The 18,603-nt window shown below is 39.3% G+C and overlaps 2 protein-coding genes across 2 annotated transcripts; both read right to left on the minus strand.

Moving 5' to 3' along the window:
• Nucleotides 2,588–3,532, minus strand: LOC102168550 (olfactory receptor 1L8-like). The gene has a single exon (XM_005687101.2). It carries the CDS (start codon nucleotides 3,530–3,532, stop codon nucleotides 2,588–2,590), a length of 945 nt encoding a protein of 314 aa, XP_005687158.2.
• Nucleotides 11,474–12,506, minus strand: LOC102168836 (olfactory receptor 1L8-like). Its single transcript, XM_005687102.2, has one exon. It carries the CDS (start codon nucleotides 12,439–12,441, stop codon nucleotides 11,497–11,499), a length of 945 nt encoding a protein of 314 aa, XP_005687159.2. The 5' UTR covers nucleotides 12,442–12,506; the 3' UTR covers nucleotides 11,474–11,496.

The raw sequence follows: 18,603 nt of genomic DNA on the forward strand, positions 1-18,603 counted from the left end.
TTACTTCACCTTTGTAGTACATCTTGAAATTTTTAATGTGTGTTCTCCAACTTTGTGATTTTTGTTCAGGATTTTATGGGCTTCCTTGGTGGCTCAGATGGTAAGAGTCTGCCTGCAATGCAGGAGATCCAAGTTCGAGACGCTGGTCAGCAAGGTCCCCTGGAGAAGAAAGCCCCATTCCAGTGTTCTTGCCTGGAAAATCCCAAGGATGGAGGAGACTGGCGGTTATAGTCCATGGGGTTGCAAAGAGTCGGACACGACTGAGTGAGTAACACTTCATGGCTGATCCAGGCCATTCTCGTTTCCATTCAGTTTTAGAATTGACTTATTTCCAAAGACAATGACCTTTACACACATTTGGTGTATACTGTGTGGACTCGAATCTGCTCCCCTAAAGCCAAAACAGTGGCACCATGGCTATATTTGGTATAGTGTATCTATAAACTGTGGTTAGGGGAGGTGATCCAGAGAAGGCAATGGCACCCCACTCCAGTACTATTGCCTGGAAAATCCCATGGATGGATGAGCCTGGTAGGCTGCAGTCCATGGGGTTGCTAAGAGTTGGATACGACTGAGCAACTTCACTTTCACTTCTCACTTTCATGCGTTGGAGAAGGAAATGGCAACCCACTCCAGTGTTCTTGCCTGGAGAATCCCAGAGGATGAGGGAGCCTGGTGGGCTGCCATCTATGGGGTCGTACAGAGTCGGACACGACTGAAGCGACTTAGCAGCAGCAGCAGCAGGGGAGGCACATTAGAAAAATCTTTGTTTTTCACCAAAAACACTTCATGCCTTAGAACAGTGAAATATGTCTTTAAAGTATCAGAAGTTTTGGTACCAAGAATAGTATATTCTATGAAATTGTGATTTAAATGAAGGAGCCATGCAACGATGTTTTTCAGATTTGCAAGAAAGTTTTTTTCCAGCTGGTATCTTACAAAGAAAGTCTTTCATCATTGCCTAGGTCATGTAATTTATTAATACTTTTAAATCCCATGTGTTATAAATGTGTATTTGAAGAAGTTCAGACATTAAAAATATGTACCAAGAAGTGGAATTTCTCTCCTGCTCAGTCCTTGCCTCCTTTCACATTTCCATTTTTATTTCAGTGACTATACAAATATATATCATATAATTTAAAAAACTATAGTGGATTCATCCTTATATACTTTGTTATACTTAATTTTTTCTACTTAATGACATTTCAAGAACATAATAGAGATGTTTCATTTTTGCAGCCTTTTGAAAATTGTTATATTTTACATTAAAAAACACAATTTTCTTATTTCCTATTAGTAGAGTTTTAGGTTTTTGCCAATTTTTATCTCTTATAAACTGAGACTGACTAAATAAAATCTCAGTATTCAGTATACACTTATGATAATATTCCTTCAGTTAGACATTTGAGTGCTGAAGTCTCTAGAATACAGTCTTAAATCATATTTTAAACATACAGCTTTAGGGATAGATAGAGACAAGAAAGATTTCAACACCCCACTATGGAATGGATATTTCAAAGTCACCACCCTTGATTCTTGTTCTTTCAGGCTATTAACATTTTCAATTGTCTGTTAAAAAAAAAGAAATGGAAACTAAGCTACAGCAATGTAATGAAGGAAGGATAAAAAGATGAGAATTCTAAACTTGAAAACTTAGTATTTAAAAAAGAAGAAGTTTTGAAGGAGAAAAATAAGGGGTTATAAAAGTCCTCATGCTTGGGGCTGGTGCACGGGGATGACCCAGAGAGATGTTATGGAGAGGGAGGTGGGAGGGGGTTTCATGTTTGGGAATGCATGTACACCCATGGAGGATTCATGTCAATGTATGGCAAAACCAATACAGTATTGTAAAGTAAAATAAAGTAAAAATAAAAATTAAAAAAATAATAAAAATAAATTTTATTTAAAAAAAGTCCTCAAATGAGAAAATTAGCTGAAATGCATACCTCCATCCTCTTCTCCTTTCCCTCTTCTCCTTTCATTCTCCTTCTTTTAAACATTTTCAAACACAGTCAACAGCTACAAATTAAGAAATTATTTGTTTTAGCAGTATACTGAATTTGAAGGATTTTGGAGATAATTCTTAATAAAAGAGAGAAACTAGTTCCGGAAATCTATGTGGGAAAAATGAATGTTAATCGCTGTGTCCGATTCTTTGTAACCCCATGCACAGTAGCCCACCAGGCTCTTCTGTTCATGGAATTCTCCAGGCAAGAATGCTGGAGTGGGTTGTCATTTCCTTCTCCAGGGGATCTTCCTGACTTAGGGATTGAACCCGAGTCTCTTGCATTGCAGGCAGATTCTCTATTGTTTGAGCCACCTGCCCAGTGTGGGAAAAGGATTAGGTTAAAGCAGCATTTGAAAGAGGCAAGGTGATGACTCTTTGTAGAAAAGAGGAGAAATAGTTGGGGGAAGGATCATGATTTAATTACAGGCAGAGCCAATTAACAGGCCATCAGCAAAGTATGTAAATGCCCACAATACCTTGCCCTACGTGGGTTAAAAGTGCTAATCTCCAAGAGCTTGCTTGATCACCAAGAGCCAGTAGAAACCAGATTCAGATGGGGAAGATTCCTTTGTGTGTACATCAAGAGGGTGCTGCCTGGGGTTTCCTCCTACCCAACAGCTTCCTCAGACCCTGTTTCAGGTCTTTGTTTCTTAGGCTGTAGATAAAAGGATTGAGCATGGAGGACAGAACTGTGTAGACAATTGTTGCCATGTGGTCCTTGACAGTGTAGGTGGACACAGGCTGTAAATAGACATAGAAGATGCTTCCATAAAAGAGTGTTACCACAGTGAGGTGCGAACCGCACGTGGAGAAGGCTTTGCGTTTTCCTGCAGCTGAGGGAATTTTAAGAACTGCAATGAGGATTTGTATATAAGAGAAAGTAATGCATAGGAAAGGGGTCACTAAAATAAAAGATCCTTCTATCAATATCACAATTTCGTTGACAAATGTGGGGGAGCAGGACAATTTTATCAGAGGGCTGAGGTCGCAGAGAAAGTTATGGATAATATTAGAGTCACAGAAGGTGAGCTGATTCAGCAGAAGTGTGTGTAGGAGTGAGTGGAAATGAGGCAATGAGCAGGAGATGGCTACCATCAGGACACAGCGGTGGTAGCTCATGGTGGTGACATAGTGGAAGGGGTCACAGATGGCCACATAGCGGTCAAAGGCCATGACTGCCAGAAGGCAGCTGTCAGTGTTGCCCAGAGCATATATGAAATACATCTGGGTCAGACACCCAGCATAGGAGATGGTCTTATGTGACAGGAAGTTCACCAGCATCCTGGGGACAATGGTTGTTGTGAAGCAAACGTCAGTGAAAGACAGGACACTCAAGAAGAAATACATGGGGGTGTGCAGTTGGGGGTCAGAGCGGATGGCCAGGATGATGAGCAGGTTCCCTGTAATGGTGACCAGGTACATGATGAGGAAGAGGCTGAAGAGTGGCTTCTGGTCCTCAGGCCGTGAGGAGAGTCCCAGGAGGATGAACTCAGAAACACTGCTGCTTTGGTTGAGTCTTTCCATTGACTCGGGTCTATTAATAGTTATATACAAGAAGGTTTATTATCTCACATGCTCCAATTCCGTATCCCAAATCATGAGAACCCAGCAGGTCGTTGTTCCCTCTATTTGGTCACCATTAGCCACTCTGCAGGGAAAACATGTTACCCTTATTGTTCTTGATGTGGTCCTTCCTCCCCAAATCCATGGGCTTGATAATAGCCTTATAGTGCAAGCTGGAGGGACAGAAGAAGAGTTTTACTTTAAAAAATATTGAGGTGAACCTCTTTCATTCTAGTTCCTTAATTCCTATTCTGGAAAATTCCTACATCCTTTTTGGGAACATAGCAATAAAACAGAGAGATGTTTCTTTTGAGTTATTCATTTTGTAGTTTGGGAGACAGATCATCAGCAGAGTAGGTCATATTATATCATGTAGGGATACATTTTTTAATAAAATACAAGAAGATGGAGGTGACTGGGGAGTAGAGGGTATTTTAAATGTTGAAGGCACAGGACCCTCATTCCTTATTAAAGCAATTTCAGTTGGTATACTAGGTCTTGGGTGTAAATAACCATTTTTCAAAATAACCAACAGAGCTAATCTCAAAGGAATGTTGAATCCAGCACAATAGTGATTTTTCCTCTTGTCTGCACACAGAATGAGAGGCTCTCCCTCCTTAGCTCATGGGATATGAGCATCAGTCTATGCAGGTCTTCCCTCTTTTGTAAATCCATTTTCTTTTTTTTCCACCTCCTGTTGTAAATCACATTTGTATAGTATGGATATCCATTTTTGACTCTTCAATTTTTTTCCTTAAAATTCCTCTTTCATATGTTTATCCAAAAATATCTGTGAGAAACATGTCTACATACATGTTTTTTTGGTCATATCTGGTCACCCAGCAATGGACATTAAAATGGCCTCTGCTTCTTACTACTGCAAAAGTTCTATAAAGAGAGATCGTGCATCTACAAAGTGCTCTAACAAAGTGCTTTAAATCAAGATTTAAGAGTCAGCATATCCCCCTATATCTTGTGAATAGACATATCCCTTGGGGATTTTGATACATTTTGAGATGTTTGGGTATTTATACATTCTTGGCTACAGTAAAAATCTCAACATATATACTTTCATATCATATATGACATGAAACACACATATCATCAAAGTGTTTAAAATAATTTCTTTAGAGGCAGCATATCCTTTCAGACATTTTGAATGCACATTGGTATAAAAGTACATTGATATATTATCACATTAATAGAAAAAATAAGTGCTTACATTTTAGTTTTAAGTTACCCCAAACATTTTTAAACCTCAGTTATTTCATGTGTGATATTGAGCAAAAACATCTACATTCTCATGAGGGGTTAGTGAGATAGCACATTTCAAATACCTCAAGACAAGCATTTTATGAACACTCAGAAGAAGCTGCTGATACGCATCTATCCCCCTGTCACCCTCCCTCATCTTCTATTTCTAGAAGGTCTCAAAATCAACTCATTCACATGTGTAAAATATCACATCCTGCACTGCCAAATTTTCACGCTAATTTCAAGATTTTATGATTTTGTAAGATTTTACAGAAGAAAGGAAAAGACCCTGATGCTGGGACAGATTGAGGGCAGGATGAGAAGCGGGTGACAGAGGATGAGATGGTTGGATGGCATCACTGACTCAATGGACATGAGTTTGAGCAAACTCAGGGAGACAGTGATGGACAGGGAAGCCTGGTGTGCTATAGTCCACAGGATCACGAAGAGTCAAACATGACTTAGTGACTGAACAACAGCAATGGAAGAAATATTTGTTTTGTTTCAATGCATTGAGCTTTCAGTTAATCAGTAATTAAAGTTAATTATAATAAACCAATATTTGTTGAAAATTTATTATATGTCAAGCTTATGACATTCATCCCACTAAATTCCATAATAAGGAATTGGGAAGCATGTGTTGTGAAATGGGAGAATGAGGCTTATAGAGGTGAAGCAATTTGCTCAAGGTCACTAAGGAATTGAATCACAATCAGGATTTGGACACAGTCTGATTTCTGACTCACTCTAAGCTCTTGCTTTCAAGCATTGTGCTACCCCTTCCCTAATTTTGGTATATTTATCGTCTGTCACAACCAATCACATGCATTATTTTCCTCACGTTGACAATTTCCTAACATGAAATATGTCTCTATCACCCTTAATTGACAAGCTTTCTTCTCCCATGTTCTGAATCTATCCTTGTAGTTGCAACAGAGGTGATCTAGCTATTTTTGTTGCTGAGATGGTAGAATTTGAGTATTTGAATACTCACAATTAACTGACCAAAATCATGGGCTTTTATAACTGGGATGTGTCTGGAGTGTGGAGTTGTGGCCATGCAGTACCCTGAAGACAAAAAATGGGATTTGATTTGTCCTGCATCATCTGCTCACAAGCTGGTTCTTGATATTTTAAGGATAACAAGGGAGACACCATGTCTGCAAAGCAGTTTATTACACTCAAATCAATATTCAAAGATGAGTCATTTGTGAAAGGGCTGCCTGGGGGAATGTGGAATACAAAAATTAGTGGCAATTTGGTGAATTATTTAAATTGGATGCTCCAGGTCATAGATGTGAAGAACACCCAGGCTAGAAAAAAGGAGGAAGGTTTTGGATCTGAGAACCTGGGAGAATAGTTCTAAAAGCACAGGGTGAGTGGATCAGAATAGGAATACAACAGTTTTTTTTTTTTTTTTTCTCTCTTCTTTTCTGCGGAAGCATTTTGCTTTCACCAAAACTTATGTTATAGGTAGCCTAGAAGTCCAACTGGATGGACTTAAAACCAAATGCCACATGGAAGTTCTACTTGGACTTTATGACTTCTCAATCCATAAAATATTTGAAAGTATCCAAAGAGAAAAGAGTAAGGCACTAAGCTGGGTTAGAGTCGCCCAGTGGGTGGCCCGTTTCCTGAAGCTCACCTGCATGTCCAGATGCTTTTCTTTCATTCCCAACCTCTGCAGAAGCTGATCTGCACCTTGTCTATTCATCAGGTCATAGTTTGCTTCTCAGCCAAAGCTCAGCTTCCTCGTGTGTCTCCCATGAAATGCGAGAGGCTCTGACTCGAGTAAGAAGACTCTCCTGATTATGGAAGCCTAGCCAGCTTCTCATGAGTTTGGAGTCTGCTCTGCTAGCTTCTGGGGTGCTTGTTAGGTTGAGGAAGTTGTGATGCGATGACTTCTCAAGGGATTTCATCCTGGGATCTCTGTAGGCAGAGAAGGCACAAAGGGAATCAGAGCTAGCCCAGCTGACTTCAAGGGGATAGGGGACCCGTGAGGCTTCCTGTTTAGCTGTTGGGACTAATCTCAGAGCTAATGAACCTCAGTGCACCATCTCAAGGTCAGGCTTCAACTGTATTTTATCAAGGCTAGAAAAATATTCATGTGGGTGAATATTTTCATTTTATTAAAAATAGGTGTGGACCAAGGTGTATTCTAGAACCAGACAGGTCATACATAAATGAATATACAGAGTTTTCCAACTTTAAGGGGGTCAATTGGTGGAGATCAATGGTGTGTATGTGCTTTCCAGTATCTGGGGAGGCATGTGGATTAGATTTTTTAAGTGTGGGATTAAGCTAATGTGAATTTACTTATGTTTAAAATCACAGAGTCAGGCAAGTGTTGTCATATTTAGCAAAGGAGCTTTGAAAAACATGTATGTATTTAAGAGTTTAGGCTCAAATCAGTGATTTGAAGTTGTTTTGAGGGAAAGGAGATACTTATTAGAATGCTGACCTACTCATTTAGGGGTTGCTTTTAACAAGAGACTTAGCCTCTATGAGCCTCAGTTTCTTCATCTGAAAAAGCAGAATAGCAGTTCTTTCTGGCACTAAAACCAGAAATAAAATTTTCTTTTGAGCTTTATATAGATAATATTGTATATTTTGTTAAAAATCATCCACAAATATAGGAAAAACAACGCATTCTGCTACTGCCCTCAGGGTAAATCACTGTCTCACATAAAACATCTGCGTCTTCTTCCTTACCTTTGAGTTGAGTGTGAAGTGAAGTGAAGTGAAGTCACTCAGTTGTGTCCATAGACTCAGTCTTTGCGACCCATAGACTGTAGCATACCAGGCTCCTCTGTCCATGGGATTTTCCAGGCAAAAGTACTGGAGTGGATTGCCATTTCCTTCTCCAGGGGATCTTTCCAACCCAGGGCTCGAACCCAGGCCTCCTGCATTGTAGACAGATGCTTTACCGTCTGAGCCACCAGGGAAGTCATTTTAATCTACTTACCAAGAGTAAATACTACTGAGGCAGAAACCCCTGGGTTTGAGTCCTGCCTCCTGCACTTACTCTTCATGTGGCCTTCATCTTTCTCTTGTTTCCATTCATTCACCCAACAAATATTTAATTATTATTTTCCAGCTTTATTGAGATGATTTACATATAGCATTGTGTAAGTTAAAGGTATATGATACAGTTGTTTGAGATGTATTTATTAAGCACAGTAATTACCACAATAATGTTAGTTAACACATCCATAACCTCACATAGTTACAACTTATTTGTTTTGGTGAGAACATTTTTTCTTGCACAGCCTGGTAAATTTTCTTATTTTCCTTAGAAAAAAATTTTTTATTAGAGTATATTTGATTTACAATATTTCATTAGTCAGATGTAAGCCAAATAAATCAGTTATGCATATACATATATCCACTCTGTTTTAGATTCTTGTTCCATATAGGCCATTACAGTGTGCTGAGTAGAGTTCTATGTACCACTTGTGGGAACTTTTGAATTTGTCCTCTCAGCAACTGTCTTTCTTTAAAAGAAATTTAAAAACTGAGGTATACTTGATGTGCAATGTGTTAAGTTCCAAGTATACAATGTAGTGATTCTCATTTTTAAAGACTGTACCCCATTTATACTTATTATAATATAAACTATTGGGTATATTATCTGTGCTGAACAATACATGCTTGTATAAATAGGTCACTTGTTTTACACATGGTGGTTTGTACCTCTTAAACCTCTATCCCTATTTTGCCCCTTTTCTGCTCTGCCTCACTGTTAACATAGAGTTTGTTCTCTATATCTGCTTTTTTTTTTTTGCTATCTTCAATAGTTTCTTTTATTTCTACATTCTACATATAAGTGATATCATACAGTATTTGTCTTTCTCTGTTTTCTTTTTCTTAGGGGAAAATTGTTTTACTTAGTTTTCCTTTGTTTATTCAATGAAAGAGTCTTTCAATTCTATAGTGTTTTACAATTTTCTAAAGTTTCACATACACGATTTCATATAACCCCACAATTACCCTTTTAAAAATTCCTTTCTCCTATATTCCCCTGCATGGATCACAGCCTTGTCATTGCAAAGGGTTTTGTGTGACTCAAAAAATTATTAAAGAGATGGGAATACCAGGCCACCTTACCTGTCTCCTGAGAAATTTGAAAGCAGGTCAAGAAGCAACAGGTAGAACCAGACATGGAACAGTAGACTGGTTCCAAGCTGGGAAAGGAGTATATCAAAGCTGTATACTGTCACCTTGCTTATTCAATTTACATGCAGAGCCCATCATACGAAATGCCAGGCTGAGGGGGGTTCATGTTTGGGAGCTCATGTACACCCGTGGTGGATTCATGTCAATGTATGCCAAAACCAATACAGTATTGTAAAGTAAAATAAAGTAAAAATAAAAATTAAAAAAAAATAAAGCTGAAACTCCAGTACTTTGGCCACCTCAAAAAAAAAAAATTGGCGGGAGAAACGTCAACAACCTCAGCTATGGAGATAATACCACTCTAATGGCAGAAGGTGAAGAGGAGCTAAAGAGCCTCTTGATGAAGGTGAAAGAGGAGAATGAAAAAGCTGGCTTGAAACTCAACATTCAAAAAGCTAAGATCTTGGCATCCGATCCCAACACTTCATGGCAAATAGGAGGGGGAAAAGTGGAAGCAGTGATGGACTTTATTTTCCTGGGCTCCAAAATCACTGAGGATGGTGACTGCAGCCATGAAATTAAAAGATGCTTGCTCTTTGGAAGGAAAGTTACCTCAAACCTAGACAGCCTATTAAAAAACAGAGATGTAACTTTGTTGACACAGGTCTGTATAGTCAAAGCTATGATTTTTCCAGTAGTCAGGTATGAATGTGAGAACTGGACCATAAAGAAGGCTGAGTGCCGAAGAATTGATGCTTTCACCTTGTGGTGCTGGAGAAGACTCTTGAGAGTCCCTTGGATAGCAAGGAGATCAAAGCAGTCAATCCTAAAGGAAATCAACACTGAATATTCATTGAAAGGATTGCTGAAGCTGAAGCTCCAAAACTTTGGCCACCTGATGCAAAGAGCTGACTCATTGGAAAAGACCCTGATGCTGGGAAAGATTGAAGGCAAAAGGAGAAAGGAGTGACAGAGGAGGGTTAGATAGCCTCACCGACTCAAGAGACATGAATTTGAACAAACTCCAGGAAATAGTGGAGGCCAGAGGAGCCTGGCGTGCTGCAGTCCATGGGATCGAAAAGAGTTGGACATGACTCAGTGACTGAACAACAACAAAAGGGAGGTGATGACATTAGAATGACCTCTTGATTCTCACTGAAAACACTTGATACAGTAGAACAATCAGATATGTCCTTAATGTTCCAGAAGTTTTGATACCTAGAATGCTGTATCCTATCAAATTATGATTCAAGTGAAAGAGCCAAACAATGATGTTTTTCATATTTGCAAGCACCTAAAAAGTTTCTATTCAGCTGGTATTTTACAAACAGTCTTTCACCATTGTGTTGGTCATTTGATTTATTAATAAATTTCAATTCCATGAGCTATAAATATTTATTTATACAGTTTCAGATGAATGTGTATAGAGAAGTGCAATTTCTCTCCCTCTGTGTCCCTCCCTACCCTTACACTTCCATTCTTATTCCAGTGACTATATAGATATATAACATTATTTTGAAAACTAAAATGAATTCGTACTTTCATACTCAGGTCTACTTAAGATTTCTATTTAATGACATTTCAAGAAAATAACAGAGATCTGCATGGTATTTTCTGCTTGCTGCATATTGTTATATTTGATAATTAATCACAATTAGTTTCTCCAGTCCTTATTGATAGGGTTTAAGGTTTTTACCAAATTTTTATCTGTTATAAAATTGATTGACTAAAGTAAATCATCTGGAATCAATATACACTTATGATATTAATAATAAACCTGCAAGTTGGACTCAAGAGTTGGAGTTTCTAAAATACAGTTTAAATCATATATTTTAAACATGTAGGTTTAAGGATAGACAGAAGAAAGAAATGTTTCAATATTCACACTATGCAATGGATAATTTTATGTTATCATTCATGATTCTCATTCTTTCTGGCCATTAGCATTTGGCAGTTGTGTACTAAAAAAATAAGAAACTGAAAAGATATAAAACCACAGAAATATAGTAAATCAGGAGAAAGATAAGAGAACAGTAAAAGTGAAAACTTAATGTGTAAGCCAAGAAAAAGTTTTGGAAGAGAAAATTAAGGTGTTATAAAAAATCCTGACATTGAGATAATTAAGTAAAATATACTCCATCTTCTCCTTTTCCTTTTCTCCATTCATTATCTCCTCTTTCAAACATTTTCAAAGACAATCAGCAGCTATAAATTAAGTAATTAGTTTTAGCAATTTACTGAAATTGAAGAATTTTGGAGGAAAATTCTTGATAAAAGACAGAAAATAGTCCAGGAAATATCTTCTAGAAAAGGCTTATCTCAAAGCAGTAATTCTAAAATGCAATGTGATGAATCTTCATAGAAAAGAGAAGAAATGGTGAGGGGGTGTATCATGCTTTAAGCTGAAGCAGAGCTAATTTATGGGTCTTCATCAATGAATGTAATTGACCACAATGTCTATTCTCACATGGGTTAAAAATGCTCACCTCCTTTGCTTGATCACCAAAAGCCAGTAGAAACCAGATTCAAATGGAGAAGATTCCCTTATGTGTTCATCAAGGGGGTGCTGCCTGAGGTTTCCTCCTGCCCAACAGCTTCCTCAGACCCTGTTTCAGGTCTTTGTTTCTTAGGCTGTAGATAAAAGGATTGAGCATGGAGGACAGAACTGTGTAGACAATTGTTGCCATGTGGTCCCTGACAGTGTAGGTGGACACAGGTTGTAAATAGACATAGAAGATGCTTCCATAAAAGAGTGTTACCACAGTGAGGTGCGAACCACATGTGGAGAAGGCTTTGCATTTCCCAGAAGTTGAGGGAATTTTGAGAATTGCAATGAGGATTCGTATATAAGAGAAAGTAATGAATAGAAAGGGGGTCACCAAAAGAACAGGTCCTTCTGTCATTATCACAATTTCATTGATTAATGTGGGGGAGCAGGACAATTTCATCAGAGGGCTGATGTCACAGAGAAAATGATGGATAACTTTAGAGTCACAGAAGGTGAGCTGATTCAGCAGAAGTACATGTAGGAGTGAGTGGAAGTGAGGCAATGAGCAGGAGAAGGCCACCAGCAGGACACAGCGGCGGTAGCTCATGGTGGTGACATAGTGGAAGGGGTCACAGATGGCCACATAGCGGTCAAAGGCCATGACTGCCAGAAGGCAGCTGTCAGTGTTGCCCAGAGCATATATGAAATACATCTGGGTCAGACACCCAGCATAGGAGATGGTCTTATGTGACAGGAAGTTCACCAGCATCCTGGGGACAATGGTTGTTGTGAAGCAAATGTCAGTGAAAGATAGGACACTCAAGAAGAAATACATGGGGGTGTGCAGTTGGGGGTCAGAGTGGACAGCAAGGATGATGAGCAGGTTCCCTGTTACGGTGACCAGGTATATAATGAGGAAGAGGTTGAAGAGTGGCTTCTGGTCCTCAGGCCGTGAGGAGAGTCCCAGGAGGATGAACTCAGAAACACTGCTGGTTTGGTTGAGTCTTTCCATTGGCTTGGGTCTGGTTAAATACAAGGTATTCTGTTATTTCACATGCTACCATTCTATAGCCCAAATCATGATAGGTCTTTGTTTCCTCTATTTGGTCATCATTACCAGCTATTCAGGCAAAGCTTGCCACTCTCATGGTTCTTGATGTGGCCCTCCCTTCCCAAACCCATGGGCATCATATGCAGGATACAGGATGCTCGGGGCTGGTGCACTGGGATGACCCAGAGGGTTGGTACACGGAGGGAGGTGGGAGGTGGGTTCGGGATGGGGAACATGTGTTCACCCGTGGCAGATTCATGTTGATGTATGGCAAAACCAATACAATATTGTAAAGTAATTAAGCACAAGCTGGAATCAAGATTGCTGGGAGAAATATCAATCACCTCAGATATGCAGATGACACCACCCTTATGGCAGAAAGTGAAGAGGAGCTAAAAAGCCTCTTGATGAAAGTGAAAGAGGAAAGTGAAAAAGTTGGCTTAAAGCTCAACATTCAGAAAATGAAGATCATGGCATCTGGTCCCATCACTTCATGGGAAATAGATGGGGAAACATTAGAAACAGTGTCAGACTTTATTTTTTTGGGCTCCAAAATCACTGCAGATGGTGACTGCAGCCATGAAATTATAAGACGCTTACTCCTTGGAAGAAAAGTTACGACCAACCTAGATAGTATATTCAAAAGCAGAGACATTACTTTGCTGACTAAGGTCTGTCTAGTCAAGGCTATGGTTTTTCCTGTGGTCATGTATGGATGTGAGAGTTGGACTGTGAAGAAGGCTGAGCGCCAAAGAATTGATGCTTTTGAACTGTGGTGTTGGAGAAGACTCTTGAGGGTCCCTTGGGCTGCAAGGAGATCCAACCAGTCCATTCTGAAGGAGATCAACCCTGGGATTTCTTTGGAAAGAATGATGCTAAAGCTGAAGCTCCAGTACTTTGGCCACCTCATGCGAAGAGTTGACTCATTGGAAAAGACTCTGATGCTGGGAGGGATTGGGGGCAGGAGAAGAAGGGGACGACCGAGGATGAGATGGCTGGATGGCATCATGGACTCGATGGACGTAAGTCTGAGTGAACTCTGGGAGATGGTGATGGACAGGGAGGCCTGGCGTGCTGCGATTCATGGGGTCGCAAAGAGTTGGACATGACTGAGCGACTGAACTGAACTGAACTGAACTGAATTAGCCTCCAAAAAAAAAAAAAAGTTGGTGGGACTGAATAAGAGCTTTCCCTTAAAAGTCATCAGAGGTGGACCTCTCTGATTCAAGTTCCTTAGATCCCAATCTGGAGAAAGCACTGTTTCCCTCCTGGGAACATAGCAATTCAACTGAGAAATCTTGCCTTTTGTGCCATTCATGTTGTAGTTTGGGTGACAGGTCATCAACAAACAGAATATGTAATATTATATTATGAAAAACTCTATATCTGCAGAGTGTTTTAAAAAAGTGTTTTATGTCAACTTCTTAGAGTCAGCATACTCACCCCTGCCTTTTCTATAGACACATTCCATAAGAATTCAATCATTTTTAGATATTGGTTATTTATAGATGCTTGGTTACCATAAGGATCTCTACAGTGAACATACTGTATCAAGAAAGTGTTTAAAATCAATTTTTTAGAGGCAGCATACTCTCATACATTTTGAACACGCATTGGTATACTGTGCGTGCATGCTCAGTCACTTCAGTAGTGTCTGACTCTTTGAGACACTATAGACTATAGCCTGCCAGGCTCCTCCATCTGTAGGGTTCTGCAGGCAAGAATATTGGAGTGGGTTGCCATTTCTTTCTCTGTTGGCATAGTATGTTGATGCATTAATATATTACTTCATTGAACAAATAGATACTTACACTTTAGTTGTAAGCTACTGAACAGTTTTTAAACCTCAGTTACTTCATATGTAATACTGGACACAAATATCTACAGTCTCATGAAGGTTTAGTGAGAGAAGGCACTAAAACACTTGGAACAAAGACAAGCATATTGTAAACATCCACGAGAAGATGTTGATACTCATCAATCCCTGTGTCATCATTCCTTAGGTGCTATTTCCACATGTTCTCATAATCAGTTAATTCACATGTATAAAATACCACATTCTTCATTGTTGAATTGTCAGGCTAATTTCAGGATTTTCCAGGATTTTATAGAAGAACACCTTGCTTATGCCTTGAGCTTTGAGTGAATTAGTAGAGTTAATAATAATATCCAATTATTTATTGAAAAGTTATTACATGCCACACTTATGCTAAGCACCTCACTACATCCCCCAAAAAGAGGGATTGAGAGGCATGTGTTTTTATCAGGAGACTGAGGCTTATGGAGGTGAAGTGGTTTGCCCAAGGTCATGAAGGAAGTGAGTAGGAATCAGGATTTGAATCCTACTCTGATTTCAGACATGCTCTAGGCTCATGCTCCCAAATGTTATGCTACCCTCCTCTAGTTTTGGTATACTCATTATCTGTCACAATTTGGCACATGCACTGTTTTCCTCATTTTGAAAATTTCCTACATGAATTATCCTTCTACCCTTTTAAACTGACAAGTCTTTCTTCCTCCATGTTCTTATAGTCACAAGAGAGTTGACCTACCTTTCTGTGTTGAAGAGATGGTGGAATTTGACAATTGGAATATCCTTGCTTGATTAAAGGGCCCAAATGAGGCAGAAATAATTAGCCATGCTTGACTGGGGTGTGCCTGGTGTGTGGAGCTGTGAATGTGCTGTGGACAGTGCCCTGAAGACAAAAAGTATGGATTTGATTTATCTTGCATCATTTGCTCACAAGTTGATTGATTCCTGATGTTTTATGAATAGTCAGGGAGTATCACATGCATAAGGAGGTTTATCACACACAGATCAGTATTCAAAAATGAGTCACTTGTGAAAGGTCTGCCTGGAGAATGTGGAATATTAAAAATCAGTGGTGATCTGGTGAATTAACGAGATTGGAGCCTCCAGGTTGTAGATGTGAGGAACACCCAGGCTGATGACTAGAAAGAGAGGAAGGTTTGGGATCTGAGAATCAGGAAGATTAGCTCTAAAAGGACAGGGTGTATGAATGATGCTGGGAATACAATTCTTTCTTTCCTCTTATTTCTATTGAGGGATTTTGCTTCCACCAAAACATATGGTATAGGTGTCTAGAAGTCCAACTGGATGGATTTAAAACCAAGTGACATATGGGAATGTTACTTGGACCTTATGACTTCTCAATCTATGAAATATTTGAAAGTATCAGGGAGAAAAGAGTAATATATCAAGCTGAGTTGGAGTAGCAAAGTGAGTGGCCAGCTTCTGAAGCTCACCTCCATGTCAAGATGCTTTTCTTTCCTTTCCAGCCACTCCAGAAATTGAACCACGTCTGTTCATCAGGTCAAATCTGCTTCTCAGCCAAAGTTCAGCTTCTGTATGTGTCTTCCACATGCAGACTGGGCTGATTGACAAGGAGAGAAGCAGGGATGGAGGAGGAGCCTACATACTACTCCAAAGGGATAACACATTCCCCTTTCCTGACCTCAACCCCCATTTCTTCCCTAACACCTGGTCCCTAGCATGATACTGTTCCTCCCAGCTCCAGATATCAGAAGGCAGAGATGCTCTGGCTCAAGTGGGAGGACTCTCCTGATTGTGGAAGCCCAGCCAGCTTCTCATGAGTCTGAGATCTGCTCTGCTGGTCTCTGGGGGCACTTATTAGGCTGAGGGAGTTGTGATGTGAGGACCTCTCAGAGGAGTTTGTCCTTGAATCTCTGTAGGCAGAGAAAGCAAATGGGAATCACAGCCAGCACTGCTGACTCCAGGGGAACAGGGGACCCCTGAGGCTTCCTGTTAAGAAAGCACTGATCTCAGAGTTTCTGAACCTCAGTACATCATCTCAACACTATGCTTCAGTTTCCCCAACTATGGGCTATTGTGAGTGGACAAATATTTATATGGGTGAGTACTTTTATTTGGGGGGATTCAGACATGGACCAAGGTGTAGTCTAGATCTGAAAGATCTTAAGTCAATATGAGAACATTGTACTTTTCAGGGGATTCAGTTGAGGGAGATGAATGGTGTGTATGTGCTTGCCAGTGTCTGGGGAGGCATGTGGCTTAGATTTTTTCTGTGTGGGATTAGGTTAATATGGGGGTATTGGGTGCAGGGCGAGAAGGGGACAACAGAGGATGAGATGGCTGGATGACATCACTGACTCGATGGACTCGAGTCTGTGTGAACTCCGGGAGTTGGTGATGGACAGGGAGGCCTGGCGTGCTGCGATTCATGGGTTCGCAAAGAGTCAAACATGACTGAGTGACTGAACTGAACTGAACTGAACTGAATGTATTTTTAATGCACAGGGTCAGGCAAAATTTATTGTCATATTTAACAAAGGAGGTTTGGAAAAAATGTATGTATTTCAGAGTTCATGTGGTATGCATACAAAATAGAATATTACTCAGCCAGAAAAAATGAAATCTTGCCTCTGGCAACAACATGGATGGACCTAGAACAGTGTTTTGAGGTTAAGTTCTTTCTTTAAATTTTTTAAAATTGAGGTATGGTTGATATACAACATTATGTAAGTTCGGGTATCCAACATAGTGAATCGCAGTTTTTAAAGGTTATACTCTGTTTATAGTTATTATAAAATATTGAGTATATTTTCTGTGCTGAACAATATGTCCTTGTAGGTTATTTATTTCCTACATAGTGGTTTGTACCTCTTAATTCTCTACCCTTATCTTGTCTCTTCCCTCTCTCTTCACCTACTGCTAATCTATAGTTTGGTGTATGTATCTATGAGTCTGTCTTTTTAAAATTTTCAGTAGTTTGTCTTTTAATAATATATATATAAGTGATATCATATAGTATTTGTCTCTTTTTTTAGGGGAAATTGTTTCATTTAGTGTTTTGTTTTTATTCAATGAAATATTCTTTAAATTCTATAGTAGTTTACAACTTTAAAAAGTTTCACGTACACAATTTCATATAATCCCACAGTAACCCTTTTTAACAAGTTCCCTATCCCTGTGTTTCCCCTCCCCTTCTCCTTCTCCCTGCTGGTAACTATTAGTTCTTTTTGTATAGCTGTGAGTCTGTAACCATTTTTTCCATGCAAAGTTATTATAATACTATTGACCTTATTCTTAAGATGTACATTGCTACTGCTAGGTCGCTTCAGTTGTGTCTGACTCTGTGCGACCCCATAGATGGCAGCCCACCAGGTTCCCCCATCCCTGGGATTCTCCAGGCAAGAATACTGGAGTGGGTTGGCATTTCCTTCTCCAAGATATTTATTTATAACTGGAAGTTTGTATTTTTTAGTTCCCTTCAACTATACCCTCTCCCTTCCAAAGTCCATCTCCTCTGGCTACCACCCGTCTCTTCTCTGTACATGTGAGACTTAATGTTTTGTTTTGCTTGTTTTGTTTTTTAGATTCTACATTGAAATGAGATCATATGATATTTTTCTTTCTCTGTATGATTATTTCACTTAGAATTATACCCTCTATGTTCATCCATGTTGTTGCAAATGGCAAGATCTCATTTTTTTCTGGCTGAGTAATATTCTATTTTGTATGCACACCACATTGTTTTAAAATCTATTTATCTACTGATGGATACTTAATTAGCTTTCATACTTTCTCTATGGTAAACAATGCTTCAGTGAACGTTAGGGTGCACTTTTTTTTTTTTTTCCGATTAGTGTGTTTGTTTTCCTCAAGTAAATGCTCAGAAGTGAAATTGCTGGATCATGTGGCAGTTCTATTTTTAACTCTTTGAGTTCCTTCCAGTATAATTTTCCACCCAATTTAAATCTGTTGTAGTTAAAAGACCAATTAGATTCCAACATGTAGGGTGGAGGACCGCAAGTCTCTCTTGTACTCAGGTGCCTGCTTTAACCAAGGTGTCATCCTGGTCATAGAAACATAAAGGAGCAGTTGCTCGCTGACAGTCACAGTATGTCACTGATGTTCAAAGGCAGGTAGCCTCTCTTAGTGCTACAGCAAATGTAACAGCAATATGTGTCTAAAGTGATAATCCTAACTTACTATTGTCTAGGCAGGTCTTTGAGAAACTCATTGATATCTTCTCTCTAAATTGTATACAAAATGTCTCAGGAAATTATTATAGTTTGGCTTTGGCCCAGTACTTCATCTCTTGGAAAAATGAACCCTGG

Source organism: Capra hircus, chromosome 11 (genome assembly GCF_001704415.2).
Source record: "Capra hircus breed San Clemente chromosome 11, ASM170441v1, whole genome shotgun sequence".
In the NCBI taxonomy this organism is placed as follows: Eukaryota; Metazoa; Chordata; class Mammalia; order Artiodactyla; family Bovidae; genus Capra; species Capra hircus.